Source organism: Oncorhynchus keta, chromosome 28 (assembly GCF_023373465.1).
Source record: "Oncorhynchus keta strain PuntledgeMale-10-30-2019 chromosome 28, Oket_V2, whole genome shotgun sequence".
NCBI classification, from domain to species: Eukaryota; Metazoa; Chordata; class Actinopteri; order Salmoniformes; family Salmonidae; genus Oncorhynchus; species Oncorhynchus keta.
The window spans coordinates 62,215,898-62,239,769 of record NC_068448.1 but is presented as its reverse complement, the minus strand read 5'-3'; the positions used below and the strand labels follow the sequence as shown (position 1 = coordinate 62,239,769).

The 23,872-nt window shown below is 45.7% G+C and overlaps 1 protein-coding gene across 6 annotated transcripts in view; it reads right to left on the bottom strand.

Moving 5' to 3' along the window:
• The window catches only part of neto1l (neuropilin (NRP) and tolloid (TLL)-like 1, like), a 175,305-nt gene that overhangs the window by 76,663 nt on the left and 74,770 nt on the right, over window positions 1–23,872 (bottom strand). For all 6 annotated transcript variants that reach the window (XR_004821032.2, XM_035741731.2, XM_035741729.2 and 3 more), the window contains exons 5-6: window positions 13,876–13,917; window positions 12,238–12,365 (exon numbers count right to left, since the gene is read on the bottom strand). Coding sequence is in view for 5 of the 6 variants with exons in the window: in XM_035741731.2 (XP_035597624.1) it covers window positions 12,238–12,365; window positions 13,876–13,917 (170 nt within the window). In the remaining variant the exon portion in view is untranslated. The remainder of the gene's footprint in view (window positions 1–12,237; window positions 12,366–13,875; window positions 13,918–23,872) is intronic.

Genomic DNA, 23,872 nt, shown 5'->3' with positions numbered 1-23,872 from the left:
TAGGGAAGACTACCCCGCCTCATGTTCGGAGAGTTCCATTCCTCCACCGATTAGCCTATTCCCCTGATCAGTGTTACTCCAGGGCCACCTATTTAGAGAATTTAACACCCCTGATGGAGCGCCAGGAGGGCTACTATGTCTCTAGTAAGTGCAGCAACTCCCCTGTCGAACGCTGCTCTAGAGTCTCCCGACCAGAGCCCACAACACTTCCACGATACCACCGGGAGGGCTACTACCTGTCAAGACAGCTGAGCAACTCCACAGACTGATGTCGTTTCAGCGAACCATCGGTCCCCACACAGAGCCCAGGGAGCGCTACTATCCCCCGAGGCGACACAACTACTCTGCTAATAGGCATCCCCTTAGACTCAGGACACAGAGTATGCCACATCCCCCAGGTCAGGAGTGGACCTACAGAGGGCCCACTCCAATGATCCTGGACTTTGTTCATCCGAACCCCAGAGAGTTCTCACAGCTGAAGATCGCCCTGGATAACATCCTCCCAGCGGATGCCACAGAGCCTTTTAGGGTCCAGATCCTCAGTGACCACCTTAAGCTGAAAAAGGTCCTGCTCATCTCTGACTTTTATAGCAACTCGAAGGTACCCTTTCACAGATACCATGTCTGCCCTCAACCAGCAGTTCAGACTGCAGCATCAGTTAGCTCCAGCATATCGCCAAGCTCAAGGATGGCCCAATTGTTGCCAGTGGGAACATCAAGGCCATCTGTCTGTTCCTGAGTATGTTCCTTAATTGGCATGTTGGAGCAGCTGGGCAGGAAGGGAGACGTGGAGCTGGATTGTGGATCCCATGTCTCCAGGTTGCTGGGGAACTTCCACATGACCTGATATCCAGCTTCTGGAGGTTCATCCATCCATGCAAGATCCAAATCCCCACTCTGCTAGACTTGGCAGACTGCATGGATTATGGGGTCCAAATGCAGGAGGATAACTCCAGGTTCACCAGCAGTTCACAAATAGAGACATTAGCTAGAAGCAGAGATCGCCATAAGGAGCCTACGGCCTCCAGCATGACAACAACCATCCTACTTGGCATGCAGAAGATGGCCCTCAAAAATACGTCAGAGGCCACCGCCACCAAGGACAAAGTCTATTGTCCCTACTGTGAACGCATCAGCCACTCCCTCAAAAATTACTCAATTTTCCAGCATTTTCCAATTGCTCCATTTCTTCTTTGATCCTCCAGGCGAGCTGGATCAAAGGAGAGGAACGTGTGTTGGTTTTGCGGCCAAGAGTATCATTTTGCGGAGTGCAACCTCCAATTCCGCTGCAAGACTTGCAATCAGTGACAACTTCTTGTGGGATTCAAAGGTGAGCCTGAAGACTTGACCCTTCGAACAGTAAGACAAGAGTTTTAGGTTCTCCTTTGGGCGTCCGATTCCTTCACTGTCTCCCCTGTCTCACAGACCCACAATACATTTCGGATCCAAGGTGCCTTCACTTCGCAACAGCTAGGCCTGTTCAAGCAGACCCATTCGGTCTGTGCCCTGCAACAGAAGTATCGCCACCTGAAGGGACCGCCTCTGCAGCACATATTCAAGGCCCAGACAGTTCTGCTTATTGGATCAGACTACGTCCACCTGATCATGCAGGTGGAACCATCAGGAAGCCCAGCTGCCATCAAGACCATCCTGGGTTGGACTGAAGTACAGCATCTCTGAGCACTAGGGCTATGTCACCTCTATGCTGTGCTCGAATGCTGACCTGTTTAGTCAGGTTGAGAAGTTGTGGCAGATGGATGTACTGCCATGGCGCAGCAAGAAGATCAGCACCAGAACTCACCAAGACCAGGAGACAACAGACCTGTTGGAGGCCAGAACAATGAGAGTTGAAGTGAATGGAGTCCAATGTTCCGCAACTCTCCTCCTTCGCATCAAGAACATGCCCTAGCTGCGAGCCCCTAAGGAAGCTGTGCTCCCGCTGCTCAGGGCCACAGAGAAGAGGCTGGCAAAGTCACCAGAGCAAGCAGCAGCATTCAAAGCAGCGATTCAGAAGGAGCAGCCAGCTACACAGTAAAGCTAGCGCCAAACGCTGAAGAGAACACTGCCACGAGCTGGTACATCCCACACCACATGACACAGCATAACAGCAAGTATCGTGTGGTATTCAACTGCTTGTTCCAGTACAAAGGGGACAACATTAACAAGGTCCTGCTCCCAGGCACGACGCTTGGCCCCTCCCTGCTTGTATTGCTCCTCAGATTCAGAGAGGATTCATGGGATGTTCCAAGTCAGACTACTCCCTGAAGACCAGCCACTGATGAGGTTCCTCTGGAGAGACCTAAAATCCACCCAGCATTTACGAGTGATGCGTCTTCCCCTTTGGCACCACATCAAGTCCCCACTGTGCTACTTTCGCTCTCCAGAAACACATTCTGAACCACAGACAGCCTGCAGAAGACGTAAGAGGGTCAATAGAGAAGTCCTTCTAAGGGGACAACTGGAAGATGCCAAGGCCCTTGGGGACAAGCTTTGGAAGCTACTTGCCACTACAACGGGCAAGCAACGTCCCTTCGGTAATCAGCCTTCTCCCTTCTGAAGTCAGGTCGAGCAGCACCAAACTCTGGATTAGACAGGGGCAAGCAGATGCTCAAGAATCAGCCCTCGGGCTACGCTGGCACTGTCAGTCCAACACCCTGTCGTACAAGTCCTGCCGGCTAGATTTCCCAACAGTTACAATGCACACCATCTACAAGGTACTAGCTAGCAAATACGACCCCCTGGGGTACATTGCCCCCTTTACCATCAGGGTCAAAATGCTGCTTTAGCGTCTATTGAACAAGAAGAAGGACTGGGACGACACCCATTTGCCCAGAAATCTAGTCTTCCCCTGGAAAGAGTGGAAGAGAGAACTTCCAGATCTGCAGCAGATATCCCTGCCAAGTTGATACACCAGCCCAGACATGGACTCCCCGACTTTCCTGAGGGACATCCATGTGTTCTGCGACACCTCGGAGCAGGCCTATGGCTCTGTACCTCAGAACAGAACACCGCAACGGCAACATCGAGATGGCCCCGAAGAAGCAACAATCGATCCCTTGTCTGAAATTGTGTGCAGCGCTTACTGTAGCGCAGCTGGCCAAGATCCCCACTCACCCTATCTGCCAAGTTATTATGTGGACGGATTCCATGACGGTCCTCACATGGCTCCAATCGGATTCCTGACGATTCAAGATCATCGTTGGCACCCGAGTGGCCGAGATTTATGGCACTATTCAGAGTCAGCAAATAATCCAGCGGATGGCATCACACGTGGGACGACCGTAGCAGAACTGGGTTCCAGAAGTTGCTGGAACCAGGCCCATCATTCCTGCAAGGAACCCCAGACCAGACACTTCCAGACACTACGGACGAGGAGGAGTTGAGAAAGCCTGCATTCTGCGGCCAAGCGCCAGACCCTTTCCTCCCAGAAGCTAACCAGTTCAAGTCTTTCAGTTAACTTCTGGAGGCAACCTCCCACTTACTCAACCAGGTGGCAGGTAGCAGCCCTTCAGCCAGTGATTACAAGGAAGCAGAGCTATCCCTCCTTCGTCAAGTGCAGCAGGACTGCTTCTCCACCGAACAGGGGTCAAGCCTGTGCCCACCAGTAGCCGCCTACTCACTCTCGGCTTGGAGCTGGATCGCACCACTCAGCTGGTTTGAGTGGGGGGTCGCATCCACTGCAGCACAGTTCTGGATGAAGAGGCCATGCACCCCATCATGCTCAACCACCAACATCCAATTACTAAGCTGATCATCGGAGACTTCGACAAGAGACTGCTCCACCCAGGGCCTGAACGAGTTTGTTGAAGTCTTGGATCATCAGTGGCAGAGCGGCTATCCGTCGACACCAGTGTGAGTGTAAGGAGGGTCAGAAGTGGTAAGGGTTAATGTTGGAAGTGGTTAGGGAGATTCCCAAGATTTCTGACCTTCCCCCCCGCTAGGCTCCGCATACACAAACTCCACTTCTACTCCACTGGCGTGGACAGTTTCAGCCCCTACATGGTTAAGATAGGCTCCCACATTGAGAAAATATGGGTCATCGCATTTAAGTGTATGACCACCCAGGCAGTGATCCTTGACCTTCTCTCCAGTATTGACTCAGACTCCTTCATGATGGCACTCAGATGCTTCGTGGCCCGCCGAGGGATGCCTTTCAAATTGCTGTCTGGCCAAATTGCTGTCAGGCCAACTTCATAGGAGAAGAACGGGAGCTGAAGGAAGCATTTGCGGCGCTCCAGCCAGTCCTGCAAGCCCAGCAAGCCAGCAGATCCAGTTTGCTTTCAATCCACCAAGTGCTATGAGAGAGAGATCTACTCCCTCAATCAAGGCCTTCAAGCAATACTGGAAGAGGTCCTGAGGACGGTCCTCATTGAGATAGACGGGATCCTCAACTCCAAGCCCCTAGGCTACACCACCTCCGACACTGCAAACCCAGACCCGGTAACCCCAAATGCTCTCCTGATGGGACGACCAGACACCTCACTTCCTCAAGTTGTATACCCTGAATCGGAACTGCTCAGCTGACACTGATGGAGACACAGCTAGCTGCTAGCAATTCAGTTCTGGAAGCACTTCATCAGCCACTACCTGTCTGGATGTCAGAAGTGGAAAGCAGAGACACCAAATCTTGGAACTACAGTCATGATTGTCAACCCACAGTTACCCAGAACACTGCGGCCTGAAGGACAGGTCTCACAGGTGATGCCTGGCTGGACCCGACGTCAGGATCAGGACTGCAGAGTTGCGTGTAGATGACAGAACCTGCAAGCGCCCAGTGGTTCGGATCATCCAACTCCCTGCCCTGCCAGATTAGAACTAGCTCTTTAGAGACTGTGGCCAAGTAAGGCCTTTGGCTGCAGAGACTGTGCCCTTTAGGTTAGAGGCCTTTTACTGGATATTAATATTTCCATAAAAAATATTGGGGCGGCTCTAAAAAAAGGCCTCCCCCTTTTTTTCTCTTTTTTCTCTACCCAACTTTCCCTCAATGTCCCTTCAGTTTCTCTTGAGTCCCATTTATTTGGTTGTTCATCCTAGCTTAGATATCCCTCACGCATCACGGCACTACCATTCGCAACCAATCAAAGAGCTTGGAAAGGTGCGTCTGGACACTGCACCCACCCACTCAGGTCAGAGTGTTATAGTCGTCCGAAGAAAGATGCACATTTTCTGAGGACTATTTTTTTATTGTGGACAGAAATAAGAAAACCTGAATGTTGGGCGTGCTTCAAAATGTAAGTTGCAGGGGGGTTTATAGTTTTCTTTTTTACATGTTGTGTAATAATGGGTAATAACCACAAATGACTTAGTAACTTTGATAAGTTTGCAGCCATAGGTTCTACCACTCAGACAGTTGAGGGCATACCAGCCAACCGTTTTTACAATCTGGTAATTGGCAAAAATTGAAAAGCCTAAAGGCCCAAGAGAGCTGCTCTGCGGTACACTGTACGTTACATGTTTAACCAATTTTTACAAGTTTGCAAAGAGTCGTCATCAAGCTTTACCATTCTTGGCTAGCGGGATGACTTTGGCTTCCCTCCAGGTCTGACACCAATTTAAAAAATATCCAGACTCAGATTTAAGATATGACAAATAGGAGTGGCAATATAGTCCGCTACAATCCTCAGTAGCTTTCCATCTCAGATGTCAATATCAGGTGGTCTGGCATTATTGATGGCCAACAATATTTTTGCACCTCACCCACACCAACTTTAATAAGTTAATTTCATGCTTAAGTTTGTGTACTTTGCCAATGAAATAGTAATGAAAGTAATTGGTAACATCAAAATGTTTTGGAATAAATGAACCATCTGATTCAATGAAATATGGAGTTTAATTAGCCTGAATGCCAATAATTTAGTTTAAATTATTCCAAAGCTTTTTTCCACCATACTTTATGTAATTTATCTTGGCTTCATAATACAATGTCTTATTCTTTTTGTTCAGTTTAGTCACACCATTTCTCAATTTATAGTAAGTTTGCCAATCTGATGTGCAGCCAGACTTATTAGCCCCTTCTTTTGCCCCATCTCTTTCAATGGTACAGTTTTTCAATTCCTCATTAATCCACAGGGCCTTAATAGTTCTAACGTTCAGTTCCTTAATAGGTGCAGGCTTATCAATAACTGGAAGAACAATTTCATTAATGTATCAAATGCAGATAGGCCTCCCCTTTCAACCACAGTTCAATAAGGCAGCTAGCTCTATGGTATTGTTGGGAGACGGGTTTAATTGTTTGTAATGGCTGAATCAGAAGGACGTTGGAAGGTAGACAAGGGAATATGGTTTTGATTTGCAGTCCTGGAAGGCCATCAGATAACACCCAAATCAATCGCAGTGGCAATAAATCACATTTAACACTAATATTATCAAGCCAGCCATGACATCATCGCTGGGGGGGGCAGAGAGAACAAACACAAAACTAAAAAGATTGTGTGTTTGTGTGTGTGTGTGTGTGTGTGTGTGAGCTCAACAATGATCCTTTCATCAAATTCAACTGAGGGATTATCTGTATGTACGGTGGCCTCACTGGTGCATAAAAGGTGGGTAGTATTAGAGGCCAATTAAATATAATAAATTGTAACATCATTAAGCCAGTATCACAGCAGATTTATCCCTCCCTCTAACTGAGACAATGGGGTCAGGAACTGCAATGAATGATTCCAACCACAGAGACCCATTCATCCCTGTCTATCTCTTTCCAGTGGCATTCTGGAACAGGAAACATATAGGAGAGTGTGAGTATACTATCGATATGAGTATGTTAGTGTTTGTCTGTGTATGTGCATGTGCATATATCTGCTTGAATGAGTGTATAATAGAAATGTGTGTGTATATGTGTGAGTGCGTGTGTGTGTGCGTGCGTGTACGCCTAAGGTAAGACGGAGACCAGAGAGGTTTATTTGGGGCCAGGAGTGTTTTTTAACCAGCGAGCTGTAGCCAGGAGAGTGAGAGAGAGGAGGGAGAGAGTGAAGGAAGGAAGGAGGAAGAGAAAGAGAGAGATAGAGATGGCTAGAAAGGGGAAGGCAGAAAAAGGAGAGAGAGAGCGAGATAGAGAGAGACAGGGAGGAGGGAGAGAGGGAGAGAGCTTTAGTGCTGATGAAATAGCGTTGCTGTGTAGTTTGACCCTGGGGCTTGCTACAGACCGCATTTGTTTTCTCTGCCAGCACACTCTGCACAAAGCTGCAGAACACACACAGACACACACTCTGACTTAAATCCTCTACTAGTTATACTGAACAAAAATATAAATGCAACATGTAAAGTGTTGGTCCCATGTTTCATGAGCTGAAATAAAGATCCCAGAAATGTTCCATACGCACAAAAAGCTTATTTCTCTCAAATGATGTGCAGAAATGTGTTTACATCCCTCTTAGTGGGCATTTCTCCTTTGCCAAGATAATCCATCCACCTGACAGGTGTGACATATCAAGAAGCTGATTAAACAGCATTACACAGGTGCACCTTGTGCTGGGGACAATAAAAAGCAACTCTAAAATGTGCAGTTTTGTCGCAAAACACTGTTTTGAGGGAAAGTGCAATTGCATTGCTGACTGCAGGGATGTCCACCAGAACTGTTGCCAGAGAATTTTACGTACATTTTTCTACTATAAGCCTCCAACTTTGTTTTAGAGAATTTGTCAGTACGTCCAACCAGCCTCACAACCGCAGACCAAGTGTAACACGACAGCCCAGGACCTCCACATCCGACCAGCCACCTGGACAGCTGATGAAACTGAGGAGTATTTCTGTCTATAATAAAGCCCTTTTGTGGGCTCTATGCCCTCCCAGGCCCATCCATGGCTGCGCCCCTGCCTAGCCATGTGAAATCCATAGCTTAGGGACTAATACATTTATTTAAATTGACTGATTTCCTTATATGACCTGTAAAATCAGTAAAATTGTTGCATGTTGCGTTTATATTTTTGTTCAGTATATTATATCAGCTATACTCTCCACTTCAGAAAGTATTGTATGCCACCTGTTATAACATCATTGTGCCCACGGCCACCTGTAATAACAGCATTGTGCCCACGGCCACCTGTAATAACAGCATTGTGCCCACGGCCACCTGTAATAACAGCATTGTGCCCACGGCCACCTGTAATAACAGCATTGTGCCCACGGCCACCTGTAATAACAGCATTGTGCCCACGGCCACCTGTAATAACAGCATTGTGCCCACGGCCACCTGTAATAACAGCATTGTGCCCACGGCCACCTGTTATAACATCATTGTGCCCACGGCCACCTGTAATAACAGCATTGTGCCCACGGCCACCTGTAATAACAGCATTGTGCCCACGGCCACCTGTTATAACATCATTGTGCCCACGGCCACCTGTAATAACAGCATTGTGCCCACGGCCACCTGTAATAACAGCATTGTGCCCACGGCCACCTGTAATAACATCATTGTGCCCACGGCCACCTGTAATAACAGCATTGTGCCCACGGCCACCTGTAATAACAGCATTGTGCCCACGGCCACCTGTAATAACAGCATTGTGCCCACGGCCACCTGTAATAACAGCATTGTGCCCACGGCCACCTGTAATAACAGCATTGTGCCCACGGCCACCTGTAATAACAGCATTGTGCCCACGGCCACCTGTAATAACAGCATTGTGCCCACGGCCACCTGTAATAACAGCATTGTGCCCACGGCCACCTGTAATAACAGCATTGTGCCCACGGCCACCTGTAATAACAGCATTGTGCCCACGGCCACCTGTTATAACAGCATTGTGCCCACGGCCACCTGTTATAACATCATTGTGCCCACGGCCACCTGTTATAACATCATTGTGCCCACGGCCACCTGTTATAACATCATTGTGCCCACGGCCACCTGTTATAACATCATTGTGCCCACGGCCACCTGTTATAACATCATTGTGCCCACGGCCACCTGTTATAACATCATTGTGCCCACGGCCACCTGTTATAACATCATTGTGCCCACGGCCACCTGTTATAACATCATTGTGCCCACGGCCACCTGTTATAACATCATTGTGCCCACGGCCACCTGTTATAACATCATTGTGCCCACGGCCACCTGTTATAACATCATTGTGCCCACGGCCACCTGTAATAACAGCATTGTGCCCAGGGCTACCTATAATAACAGCTTTGTGCCCACGGCCACCTGTAATAACAGCATTGTGCCCACGGCCACCTGTTATAACATCATTGTGCCCATGGCCACCTGTAATAACAGCATTGTGCCCAGGGCTACCTGTAATAACAGCTTTGTGCCCACGGCCACCTGTTATAACATCATTGTGCCCACGGTCATCTGTAATAACAGCATTGTGCCCACGGCCACCTGTTATAACAAAATTGTGCCCACGGTCACCTGTAATAACAGCATTGTGCCCACGGCCACCTGTTATAACATCATTGTGCCCAAGGCCATCTATAATAACATCATTGTGCCCACGGCCACCTGTAATAACAGCATTGTGCCCAGGGCTACCTGTAATAACAGCTTTGTGCCCACGGCCACCTGTAATAACAGCATTGTGCCCACGGCCACATGTTATAACATCATTGTGCCCACGGCCACCTGTAATAACAGCATTGTGCCCAGGGCTACCTGTAATAACAGCTTTGTGCCCACGGCCACCTGTTATAACATCATTGTGCCCATGGCCACCTGTAATAACAGCATTGTGCCCACGGCCACCTGTTATAACATCATTGTGCCCACGGCCATCTGTAATAACAGCATTGTGCCCACGGCCACCTGTTATAACAAAATTGTGCACACGGTCACCTGTAATAACAGCATTGTGCCCACGGCCACCTGTTATAACATCATTGTGCCCACGGCCACCTGTAATAACAGCATTGTGCCCACGGTCACCTGTAATAACAGCATTGTGCCCACAGCCACCTGTTATAACAAAATTGTGCCCACGGTCACCTGTAATAACAGCATTGTGCCCACGGCCACCTGTTATAACATCATTGTGCCCAAGGCCATCTATAATAACATCATTGTGCCCACGGCCACCTGTAATAACAGCATTGTGCCCAGGGCTACCTGTAATAACAGCTTTGTGCCCACGGCCACCTGTAATAACAGCATTGTGCCCACGGCCACCTGTTATAACATCATTGTGCCCACGGCCACCTGTAATAACAGCATTGTGCCCAGGGCCACCTGTAATAACATCATTGTGCCCACGGCCACCTGTAATAACATCATTGTGCCCACGGCCACCTGTTATAACAGCTTTGTGCCCACGGCCACCTGTTATAACATCATTGTGCCCACGGCCACCTGTAATAACAGCATTGTGCCCACGGCCACCTGTTATAACAGCATTGTGCCCACGGCCACCTGTTATAACATCATTGTGCCCACGGCCATCTGTAATAACAGCATTGTGCCCACGGCCACCTGTTATAACAAAATTGTGCACACGGTCACCTGTAATAACAGCATTGTGCCCACGGCCATCTATAATAACATCATTGTGCCCACGGCCACCTGTAATAACAGCATTGTGCCCACGGCCATCTATAATAACATCATTGTGCCCACGGCCACCTGTAATAACAGCATTGTGCCCACGGTCACCTGTAATAACAGCATTGTGCCCACGGCCACCTGTAATAACAGCATTGTGCCCACGGCCATCTATAATAACATCATTGTGCCCACGGCCACCTGTAATAACAGCATTGTGCCCACGGTCACCTGTTATAACATCATTGTGCCCACGGCCACCTGTAATAACAGCATTGTGCCCACGGCCATCTATAATAACATCATTGTGCCCACGGCCACCTGTAATAACAGCATTGTGCCCACGGTCACCTGTAATAACAGCATTGTGCCCACGGCCACCTGTAATAACAGCATTGTGCCCACGGTCACCTGTAATAACATCATTGTGCCCACGGCCACCTGTTATAACATCATTGTGCCCACGGCCACCTGTAATAACATAATTGTGCCCACGGCCATCTGTAATAACAGCATTGTGCCCACGGCCATCTGTAATAACATCATTGTGCCCACGGCCACCTGTAATAACATCATTGTGCCCACGGCCACCTGTAATAACATCATTGTGCCCACGGCCACCTGTAATAACATCATTGTGCCCACGGTCACCTGTAATAACAGCATTGTGCCCACGGCCACCTGTAATAACAGCATTGTGCCCACGGTCACCTGTAATAACATCATTGTGCCCACGGCCACCTGTAATAACATCATTGTGCCCACGGCCACCTGTAATAACATCATTGTGCCCACGGCCACATGTAATAACATCATTGTGCCCACGGCCACCTGTAATAACAGCATTGTGCCCATGGCCACCTGTAATAACAGCATTGTGCCCACGGCCACCTGTAATAACAGCATTGTGCCCACGGCCACATGTAATAACAGCATTGTGCCCACGGCCACCTGTAATAACAGCATTGTGCCCACGGCAACCTGTTATAACATCATTGTGCCCACGGCCACCTGTTTTTGTGCCCCCGGCCACCTGTAATAACAGAATTGTGCCCTGGCCACCTTTAATAACAGCATTGTGCCCACGGCCACCTGTAATAATATCGTTGTGCCCACGGCCACCTGTAATAACATCATTGTGCCCACGGCCACCTGTAATAACATCATTGTGCCCACGGTCACCTGTAATAACAGCATTGTGCCCACAGCCACCTGTTATAACATCATTGTGCCCACGGCCACCTGTAATAATATCGTTGTGCCCACGGCCACCTGTAATAACATCATTGTGCCCACGGCCACCTGTAATAACATCATTGTGCCCACGGTCACCTGTAATAACAGCATTGTGCCCACAGCCACCTGTTATAACATTATTGTGCCCACGGCCACCTGTTATAAGATCATTGTGCCCACATCCATCTTTCTATGGTTTTATGGAATAATGCGCACCATATTACGCACAAGGTGCATGGACGCGCACATACAAACAACTGGCTGTGCTCTAGAGGAATCAGTGTTACAGCTCACGGGTCTTAACATCAGCCATAACTCTCACATACTGACTCTAGGAAGGACAAGACTCATTCAGAAACACACAGTATTGTTATTACAGAGTGATTCGACGTGACGTATGTGTATACATATTTATAAAAACGTGTAAGTGAGTAGGGTTATGTGTACATACTGTAGGCGTGTGCAGCCTGTTTGACAGTTTGTCTGTATGTGTGTTAGTGTGTGTGTGTGTGTGCGTCACTGACCTTGGAGCGTGGCGGAGCGCGGATGAACCATTTGCAGTCCACAGCCTCTGTTGCTAAAGCCTTTCCATCTCTGGTGATCTGATGAGACTCCACTATCCCCTCTGGTCCTCCCATGTCAAACTCACAGACTGGAGACACACACACACACACCAGTGAATAGAGGCAACGGATGGGAATGGAACAAAGACACAAAATACACCACACAACGCAACGCAATGTAACACAACAACATAACACGACACAACAACACACATTGCAATGCAATACAACATAACACAACATAACGCAACACAATACAACGCAAAACAACAACATAACACAAAGCAACATGACACAACATAACACAAAGCAACTTAACACAACATAACACAAAGCAACTTAACACAACATAACACAACATAGCACAAAGCAACATAACACAACATAACACAATGCAACATAACACAACATAACACAATGCAACATAACACAACATAACACAACGCAAAACAACAACAAAATACAACATAACACAAAATAACACAACATAACACAACAACATAACACAACGCAAAACAACAACATAACATAACGCAACATAGCACAACATAACACAACACTAAACAACAACATAACACAACGCAACATAACACAACATAACACAACGCAACATAGCACAACATAACACAATGCAAAACAACAACATAACACAACATAACACAACACTAAACAACAACATAACACAACGCAACATAACACAACATAACACAACAACATAACACAACATAACACAACACAACACAACACAACATAACGCAACATAACACAATGCAACATAACATAACACAACATAACACAACAACATAACACAACATAACACAACACAACACAACACAACATAACGCAACATAACACAATGCAACATAACATAACACAACATAACACAACACAACATAACGCAACATAACACAATGCAACATAACACAACACAACATAACGCAACATAACACAATGCAACATAACACAACACAACATAACGCAACATAACACAATGCAACATAACAACATAACACAACATAACACAACAACATAACACAACACAACATAACACAACACAACGCAACATAACACAACAACATAACACAACACGACATAACACAAAGCAACAAAACACAACATAACACAACATAATGTAACAAGGTACATCAGCAAACAACAAAAAGTCAGAGAGAAAGAGCGAGAGAGAAAGAGCGAGAGAGAAAGAGCGAGAGAGACAGAGAGCGAGAGAGACAGAGAGCGAGAGAGAAAGAGAGCGAGAGAGAGCGAGACACTTTTATTTCACTTGCTTTGGATATGTAAACATGTTTCCCATGCCAATAAAGCCTTTTGAAGTGAATTGAGATTGAAAGAGATTTTTTTTTGCACATCATTATAACACTATACATAGCCATAATATGACATTTGAAATGTGTCTATTCCTTTGAAACTTGTGACTGTAATGTTTACTGTTCATTTTTTATTCTTTATTTCCCTTTTGTTTATTATCTAGTTCACCTGCTTTGGCAATGTAAATATAAGTTTCCCATGCCAATAAAGCCCTTTGAATTAAATTGAATTGACAGAGAGAGAGAGAGAGAGCGAGAGAGAGAGGATACCTACAGGGCAGAGGCTGGGGCACTCCCAAGTCTCCAAAGTCCGGATCTGAAGAATTGGGTAAAAGAGAGGGAGAGGGGCAAGAGAGCGATTTTTAATAAGGAAACATACTGTCAGGGACAGCCAAATCATTTTTTGACAGGGGGTGCGGGACCAACTATATGTGCGCAGTTGCACATACACACATTTATTTATTCACTTTAAATCTGGCAGGAACACAACCAGGCGTAATGCTTTCATCTGATAAAACAAATCACTTCAAAAAGTAGGCTACCTGCGCATATTCAATCCACTCTATAATAATTCGAGCATCTAAAACAGTGCACTGTGCACCCGCCATTTGCTGAATGGAAAGAGATGTCTATTTAAACATCAAAAGTGTAATGACATTCAATGATTGTCAATAGGCAAACATGTTGCCTGAATTGATTGATGTGTCTGTAGCACACGGGATGTGTGAAAACCTACTCCTCAGCCTGTAGTGTCCCCATTTGAGCTGCCGAATAGCTAGCCTCCTGCGTGGCACGGTCTGGAAAGAACCCTTGGGAGGGCGGTCACGTGTGCTAGCAAGGCAGATGTCCTGTTTTTGAGCATCAGTGTGAGACGAATCAGGGGGAAGTGGTACTCGCTAAGAAAGCAGTGTGATGGTCTTTACAGCAGTGACTCGGATCTCAATGCTGGGGTTGCTGTTGAGTAAGTTAGAGGGGTATGAAACTTACTCCTCAGCCTGAAGTGTCCCCACTTGCATGGCTGAATAGCTAGCTTTGCGCGGCTGAATAGCTAGCTTTTCACTTGGCACAGCTGGCAAGACACTTTGGGAGGGCGGTCACGTGTGCCAGCAAAGTAGAGATCCAGGGTTTGAGCTTCAGTGTTACCCGAATCAGGAAGAAGTGGTACTCACTAAGCAAGCAGTGTGATGTCCTTTACATGTCCACTGCTGTTCGTACATGTCACGGTCCCAGCCAGTCATCACTGTCTTATATAATATAAAGTGTTCACATCAAACCACACCAGATTTTGGAGCATAGGCCTATACCACCTGTTTTCAAGTCCATGCTCTCATTTCTCATGCGGCTGACAGGCGGTAATTATAAATGACAGTTGTCTTGCCATGTTTTATTGTGATAGGCACTTGTTTTTACCAGTAGGCCTACGGAAACTTCATACCGGCTCAGGCTACTTTCACCACGATGTTAGATATTTTTCTGCAAATAATTTCCAACATTTGGTTGTCTATTTGACTATAATTAGATACATGCAGCTTCTCCTCTGTCATTATTTCTATTTCTATTAATTAGGCAAGTCATTTAAGAACACATTTTTATTTACAATGACAGCCTACCGGGGAACAGTGGGCTATCTGCCTTGTTCAGGGGCAGGACAACAGATTTTTACCTTGTCAGCTCAGGGATTCAATCCCAGCAACCTTTTGGTTACTGGCCCAAAGCTCTAACCACTAGGATACCCGCCACCCTCATTAGGCTGTTTGTTGCCCTAGAAGAGAGTGAGCATATTGTTTGATGCTCACCAGAACAATGTCATAAATCGATGGAATTAATGCATCAATAATAATCTTGTTGATGTCAGTAAAGTTTTCTGTTCCATTTCTGCTTGCAGAGCGAGGATGTGTTAGCCTCGAAATTACCAGATTGATGACTTCTGGACGTGTACGGACCGGGGAGAAAATGCAATATTCTAATTTTAAAACAGCTTAATATTTTACCAGTAAAATTTACCAGGACAGAACAGTTTCCCCTTCCTAATCCTCCCTTTAATACCTCCCGTAGTTACCTGCTGATAGGGAGCTACAATGTTTTATAGAGGCTCAGCTGACCTTTTGGATCTGATTTGATGGCCACAAAGTTTTGAACACTGGATATACAACTTTAATAAAGGTTAATTAAATCAAGGCCTCCCGAAGTGGTGTAGTGGTCTAAGGCACTGCATCGCATAGATGATGCATCGCAGAGATGATGCATCGCAGAGATGATGCATCGCAGAGATGATGCATCGCATAGATGATGCATCGCAGAGATGATGCATCGCATAGATGATGCATCGCAGAGATGATGCATCGCAGAGATGATGCATCGCAGAGATGATGCATCGCAGAGATGATGCATCGCAGAGATGATGCATCGCAGAGATGATACATCGCAGAGATGATACATCGCAGAGATGATTCATCGCAGAGATGATGCATCGCAGAGATGATGCATCGCAGAGATGATACATCGCAGAGATGATGCATCGCAGAGATGATGCATCGCAGAGATGATGCATCGCAGAGATGCATCGCATAGATGATGCATCGCAGAGATGATGCATCGCAGAGATGATACATCGCAGAGATGATACATCGCAGAGATGATACATCGCAGAGATGATGCATCGCAGAGATGATGCATCGCAGAGATGATACATCGCAGAGATGATGCATCGCAGAGATGATGCATCGCAGAGATGATGCATCGCAGAGATGATGCATCGCAGAGATGATGCATCGCAGAGATGATGCATCGCAGAGATGCCACTAGAGATTCTGGGTTCAAGTCCAGGCGCTGTCGCAGCAGGCTGACCCCTGGCTTCCAGGCTAAATGAGCATTGTGTCAAGAAGCAGTGGGGCTTGGGTTGTGTTTCGGAGGACGCATGGCTCTTGACCTTCGCCTCTCCCGAGTCGTCTGTATGGGAGTTACAGTGATGAGACAAGACTGTAACTACCAATTGGATACCACGAAATTGGGGAGAAAAAAAAAGGTTAATTAAATCGTCTGAGTCATAGAATGACCTTCGAGGCGCAACACGTCTCCTAGACTACAACACCATGGTGATGGAAACTCATTTATAATATCACATTGTATTTGTCACACGCGCCGAATACAACAGGTAAACAGTAAAACAGCTCCTCTGACCTTCGAGACACTGGAATGACAAATACAGCTGCGCGATTATAGAAAGGATAGGCATTATCAGAGACAGATTTGATTTCAATCCAATCCCACCTTACAGTGAAATGCTTACTAACAAGCCCTTAACCAACATGCTTTAAGAAGTTAAGAAAAAAGTGTTAAGTAATAATTAGACAAGTAGAAAATAGAAAATCAAAGTAACAAATAACTAAACAGCAGCAGTAAAACAACAGTAGCAATGCTATATACAGGGGGTACCGGTACAGAGTCAATGTGCGGGGGCACCCTGCTAGTCGAGGTAATTGAGGTAATATGTACACGTAGGTAGTCGCTGCTAGCTGTCACCTTACACACACACACACACACACAAACAGACACATGCTCAGGCACACACACACACACCTTCAATCACTGAGTACGTGCAATCACAGAAGGAGATGTTGTTAATCATAGGAAGTAGCAAATCTGTGAAAGAAAACATTTCCGAAATCTCCAACATCTGTGTTGTTTTGTCTTTACTGAACTATCTTCAAACATCACTCGCATGACTGAAATATCACAGCTGTGTGTGTGTGTGTGTGTGTGTGTGTGTGTGTGTGTGTGTGTGTGTGTGTGTGTGTGTGTGTGTGTGTGTGTGTGTGTGTGTGTGTGTGTGTTTGTGTGTGGGGGGGTTGGTTGGGTTTTGTTGTTTTTATCCACGAACAGCATAACACACACACAAACGTAAAATACATTACAGTGGAACCACCAGTTCAGTTTCATTTTGCAGATGACACAGAGCAGATATTTTCAAGGATATGCCGCAAGCCATGTTCAGCTAAGGACAGCACCCTCTAAACACCTTGCATTAGCCCCGATTGGCTCAAACTACAACCAGTTACATAGACAGTGGCTGCTGCTCACTGATTGCACAGCGTGAGCTCCTTGTCTAGTGTAACACTTCTCTTTGTCCATTTCATTGTTCTCATTTCAAACTGTGATCCAGTCAGAGTCTAGGGAGAGAGAAAAAGATAGAGAGAATTAGAACGAGATCGCAAGAGAGAGAGCGAGCGAGAGGGGAGTGAAAGGGGGGAGAGAGAGAGGAGAAAGAGAAGAGTGAGGAAAGAATGAGGAGAGGCGAGAGAGAGAGGGAAACGAAGAGAGAGAGATGAGAGAGCGAGGAGAAAGAGAAGAGAGAGAGCGAGGGAGATAGGGAGACTAAGAGTGAGAGAGAGAGATGAGAGGGTAAAGAGAGTGAGAGGAACGCTCACTCACTACATAAAATAATGGTAGCTTGCAGAGATAGAGAGGAAATGGGACTTGTCCATTTACATTCACCACACTCACACTAACACACATATGCACACTTCAAACGCTCAGACATAGTTCAGCCCTTTGTCCTGTTTTGAAATGCAGCCCAAAATAGGTGAGCTTCCACTGACGGTCAAAGAGGAGAGTAAAATCACTTGTCAAGACGCGCACGCATGCACGCACGCACGCACGCACGCACGCACGCACGCACGCACGCACGCACACACACACACACACACACACACACACACACACACACACACACACACACACACACACACACACACACACACACACACACACACACACACACACACACACACACACACACACACACACACACACACACACACACACACACACAGGCTAACGAGGTCAGACAAAAACTCAGATAAAAAAACAGGCCTCTTTCTCCTCCAAAATGTCCCTACTGTGATAGAGTAAAGTAGAACATGGACACAGATAGAAGTCCATCTTATCAGAATACTCTCCTGCTTCCATCAAAGCAGCTTCCTCCCTCGCTCTATCTTTCTCTCTCTCTTTCTGTCTGTGTCAGTACATCTTGTTGTCTGTTTTCTTCTTTCTTTTTGATGCAGTAAGGCTATCACACAGGGACTAAACCACACTGTGTGAATTAATGGAATTGGGTATGTGATCTAAGCACTTAATTTTGCCCGTCAGGGAACATCTTACGTGGTTTGTATGCAACAACACATGAGCTACAATGTTTTATAATGAGACTCCACACAGTGTAATTCAGTCTGTCAATCAAAGTAGCAGAGTGAGGAGATGAGACAGCTCTGGAGTGACGGCTATGATTTAGTATTCCAATAGGTCAATCACAAAACGGAATCAATAAGAGAAGTGTGGCGGATGAGTCATTTGTGTGTGTGAGTGTGTGCATAAGTATGTGTGGGTGTGCCCACACTCGTGCTTATGTAGGCGTGTGGAGACGAGGCGGTCTATCGCTTATTCCCCTCTTCAAACAGATGAGTTCCATGCTGTGTGTGTATTTGGGCATGGAGAGGGGGGATGAGAAAATGCCAGTGGCAGACAGTTAATGAAACAGCAACCTTCAGGTCAAATCAGCTGGTTACAGAACAGATTTATTACTGGGTGCTGGCATGCCTTAACCCAGCACGGACACAAGACCAAGCAGCCTCAAGGGATAAACATATGCATGCAAAGGCTGGAATGCACGCTCACCAGGGATGTGCATCTTTCTGTTTCAAGACGATTCTATACATAACTAGATACAACACAGGAACGATTAATTTTAGTTTAAAGTGATTCGGTGAGATTTACTTTGATTAGAGAACAAATCGATGTTATTCGGTTCAATGCGATATGATTCCATGCACTAACATTTGTTCCATAAGCACATTCATTTTCCATTGTAAATTCAAATCTGCTGCTGATGGAGGTCATGAGCTGGGTCTCTGAACTGGATCTGTCTGAGCTGACTTCTCTGTGTGTGTGTGTGTTTGTGTGGTGTGTGTGTATAAATTATATACTGTATGTATATGGTATATGTACTATGTAGGCACCTGATCTGAGTCATAAGGAAGACTAGGCATCTACCACCCCTATACCACTATCAGATTAGGGGGGTCAATGTAGCCTATGTTTCCCCCACCCCCCACTTTGGTGCTGAAATCACCATCACCCACTAATTAACTTGTCATTTTTGCAGATTAAGTGTTTGAGATAGTAATGTATCAATATTTATTATTTACAAATTAGCTATGACATAGCCAATGAATTAATATATAGCACAATTTTGGATTTCACCTCCATCTCAAATCAAATGGTTTTGACCTCTTCTCCTCTTGCTTCGGCCATGCAGTGTGCAACCATGTATATCTAAAACATGACCATATACACTAATTGTTTAAAGCAAAACTACCAAAACTATAGCTGATGGTGAACCTGATCAATATCAAATCTATTCAGCAGGTATAGTTGTGTCTCAGGTAGCTTCCTTTTATTCCGGTAAAACAACATTTTCAACAGCGCATCGATAACAATAACCTGGCTTATTTCATAGGTTGTCACTCACTAATAAATGCTAATATCACGCAAGCCATTTTAGCATTTAAATGCTGAAGGTGCCCTGTTGGTCAGCGAGCGAAGCTCCTGATTTTGCCTGAGGTTGTTCGGCATGCAAAACTACTTGAAGATCAATGACTGTCTACACAGTTCGACACTGAAGGACGACACTGAAAGACGCATCAGTTGTCACAACAGATGAGAGGTATTTTCAGACACACACACGCGCAGAAGGAGGAGAAGAGGAGGTGGTTGAGATGCTAGACACAGCTGACTCAGTCAAAATGAACTACATGTAATATAAAGGACCCAGCCGGGGGCACCACCGATTATTCCTTAGAGCTTTTCACTTCTCAATACATTTCAAAGAAGACGAGAGTGGAAAGACGAGAGAAAAGGAGACAGTAATCCTCCCATCTACCCCATCCCTCCTCCACTCAATCCCTCATTCCATCCTTTTCATTCCCATATAAATAATAGTATTCATTTTTTATTATAAAATGCTAGTTTGCTAACAGTAAAGTACCATTGACGATTCCATTTCTAGTGGTAGCAGCTCCAACACTTTTTATTGTGTTACACACCATTTCCAGATACACTACTGCTCAAAAACCATGGTTACTATGATGTTACTATGGTGGGTGTCACTGTTACCAAGGTGTGACATTGTCAACAAGCCTGTAAACCCATTCACCCCTCCTCCCCTAATTTCCCCCACAAACCCCTCATCCACTGTGATCCCTGGCCTGCTGAAGGTTCCATCCCCTGAATTCCAGACACGTGGGCTCCGTCCCAACAGTAATCAATCAATTCCCTTCCTCTTCACCTTTCCTCCATCACCCCTGATTTATTTATTCATTTATTTACCTTCACTCTACCAGGTTAGATGACTGAGAACACAATATAATTTATAACAACAACCTGGGGAAGGAAAGGAGGAGATTACTCGAGTTAGTATTCTGTTGCCCTTCTTCCCGATGTCCTGCGAGCCATATATGGGCTTCCTGTGTGAGTGAGCAGACTACAAAGCAGATACAGCCATCCACATACAATATGGCCTTGGTCCTTTCTCCCTTTGTAACCCCAGGCTTAGAACGTAATCTTCACAAGCTTACAGTATTTACCACCAACAACAGAGAGAAAAATATATATAATGGCCCATCCCTGGAAATTGTGTTTCCTTACTGCACTACTAATCATGCAGGCAGGTAAAACTACTCAACCCCCCCTCTAATAACTTCACAGCCTCCCAGGTATTAATGGTTATTGCATCAGTCTTGCCATATGTTACACAGGCACAAACTATATGTTTATTGAGAAGTCACAAACAATATGTTCCATACAGAATAGAACATCAGATTAGGCAACACACCCCTAAAGGACCTATTGCATGCACAAGAACACACACACCAGAGAAGACTCCATTTCCCAGAGGCTTCATCTGTTGTGAGCTTGCTGGCAATGGCCTAATGAATGACTGTCATTAATCAATACACACACCACAGCTGGAGAGAAAGATGGAGAGATAGAGAGGGACAGAGAAAGAGAGCGAAAGAGAGAGCACGAGAGAGAGCAAGGGAGAAAGAGCAAGGGAGAGAAAGAGAGAGCGAGGGAGAGAGAGAGATATATAAGGGGAATTGATATAATCATAAGCATATGTAATCTACTTTAGAGAATGTTTAACACTTCAGTTGATTTGTTCATATCCTTTTGAACGGTTGATTGGCTGGTATAAGCTCAAACATCAACTTAAGGACTTTAAATCTCCGTTTCAGTTTAGTGATCTAAGAGTGAATGTTAGGCCTTATATCAAACATATGCTACAGCACCCTGTGCCTAAATAAAATAAAGGCTATACTGTGATCCCTTCGGAGTAAACAACCCAGTGCATTTTTCACCCAGAAAACCGAACAGAGGGTGACAGCGGGTGACATTACAGTGAAAGGAGTGACAGTGGACACAGGATCTGGTGGGGAGCGATAATATTCATCACACCCTGTGTGTCATGGTCAGTGAGCTGGGTCTGTGCCCTGAACTGTGATTAGTGAACATGCATACCCACACATAAACACAGATTTGATGTATTACACTTGTGATTTTCTGAAAGTTAAATATTTATAATACTGTAGTTTGAATTTCGCGCTCTGCAATTTCACCGGATGTTGGCCAGGTGGGACGCTACCTGCCCATAAGAAGTTAAAGCGTTATTCTAAAATGGATTCAATTGTTTTTTCCACTCATCAATCTTTTTAAAATATTTTATTTATTTCACTACAGTAGGGAAGTCAGTTAAAACCTTATTTACAATGACGGCCAAACCCGGACGATGCTGAGCCAATTAAAAATTAAAAACTGAAATATACATTTACGTAAGTATTCAGAATTTACTCTGTACTTTGTTGAAGCACCTTTGGCAGCAATTACAAATTTGGGTCTTCTTGGGTATAACGCTACAAGCTTGGCACACCTGTATTTGGGAGATTCTCCCATTATCCTCAAGATATCCTCTCAAGCTCTGTCAGGTTGGATGGGGAGCATTGCAACACAGCTATTTTCAGGTCTCTCCAGAGATTTGGCTGGGCCACTCAAGGACATTCAGAGACTTGGCCCAAAGCCACTCCTGTGTTGTCTTGGCTGTGGGCTTAGGGTCATTGTCCTGTTGGAAGGTGACCCTTCACCCCAGTCACCCCAGCACTCTGGAGCAGGTTTTCATCAAGGATCTCTCTGTACTTTGCTCTGTTAATCTTTCCCTTGATCCTGACTAGTCTCCCATTCCCTGCTGCTGAAAAACCTTCCCACAGCATGCTGCTGCCACCAACATGCTTCACCATAGGGATGGTGCCAGGTTTCCTCCTGACGTGACGCTTGGCATTCAGGCCAAAGAGTTCAATCTTGGGTTCATCAGACCAGAGAATCTTGTTTCTCCTGGTCTGAGAGTCCTTTATGTGACTTTTGGCAAACTCCAAGCGGGCTGTCATGTGTCTTTTACTGAGAAGTCTGGACATTCTACCATTAAGTCCTGATTGGTGGAGTGCTGCAGAGATGGTTGTTTTCTGGAAGGTTCTCCCATCTCCAAAGAGGAACTCTAGAGCTCTGTAAGAGTGACCATCGGGTTCTTGGTCACCTCCCTGACCAAGGCCCTTCTCTCCCAATTGCTCAGTTTGGCCGGGCGGTCAGCTCTAAAATTTCTTCCATTTAAGAATGATGGAGGCCACTGTGTTCTTGGAGACCTTCAATGCTGCACACATTTTTTGGTATCCTTCCTCAGATCTGTGCCTCAACACAATCCTGTCTCAGAGCTCTACATACAATTCCTTCGACCACATGGCTTGGTTTTAGCTCTGACATGCACTGTCAACTGTGGGACCTTATATAGACAGGTGTGTGAATTTCCAAATCATGTCCTATCAATTGAATTTACCACAGGTGGACTCCAATCAAGTTGATGATCAATGGAAACAGGATGCACCTGAGCTCAATTTCGAGTCTCAAAGCAAAGAGACTCCTCCTCCTCCTCCTCCTCATCCTGTCTCCTGTTCTGACAGATTCCTCTTGGGGGACAATGTTAGGGACACATGCAGTATGTGTTTCAGATTCAGGTCAATGCTTTATGACTAAAATGTAAATATACTGTATAATTCATTCATTCACCCTTCACCATCTTTCAACCTCCCCTAATACAGTGGAGCAAAAAAGTATTTAGCCAGCCACCAATTGTGCAAGTTCTCCCACTTAAAAAGATGAGAGAGGCCTGT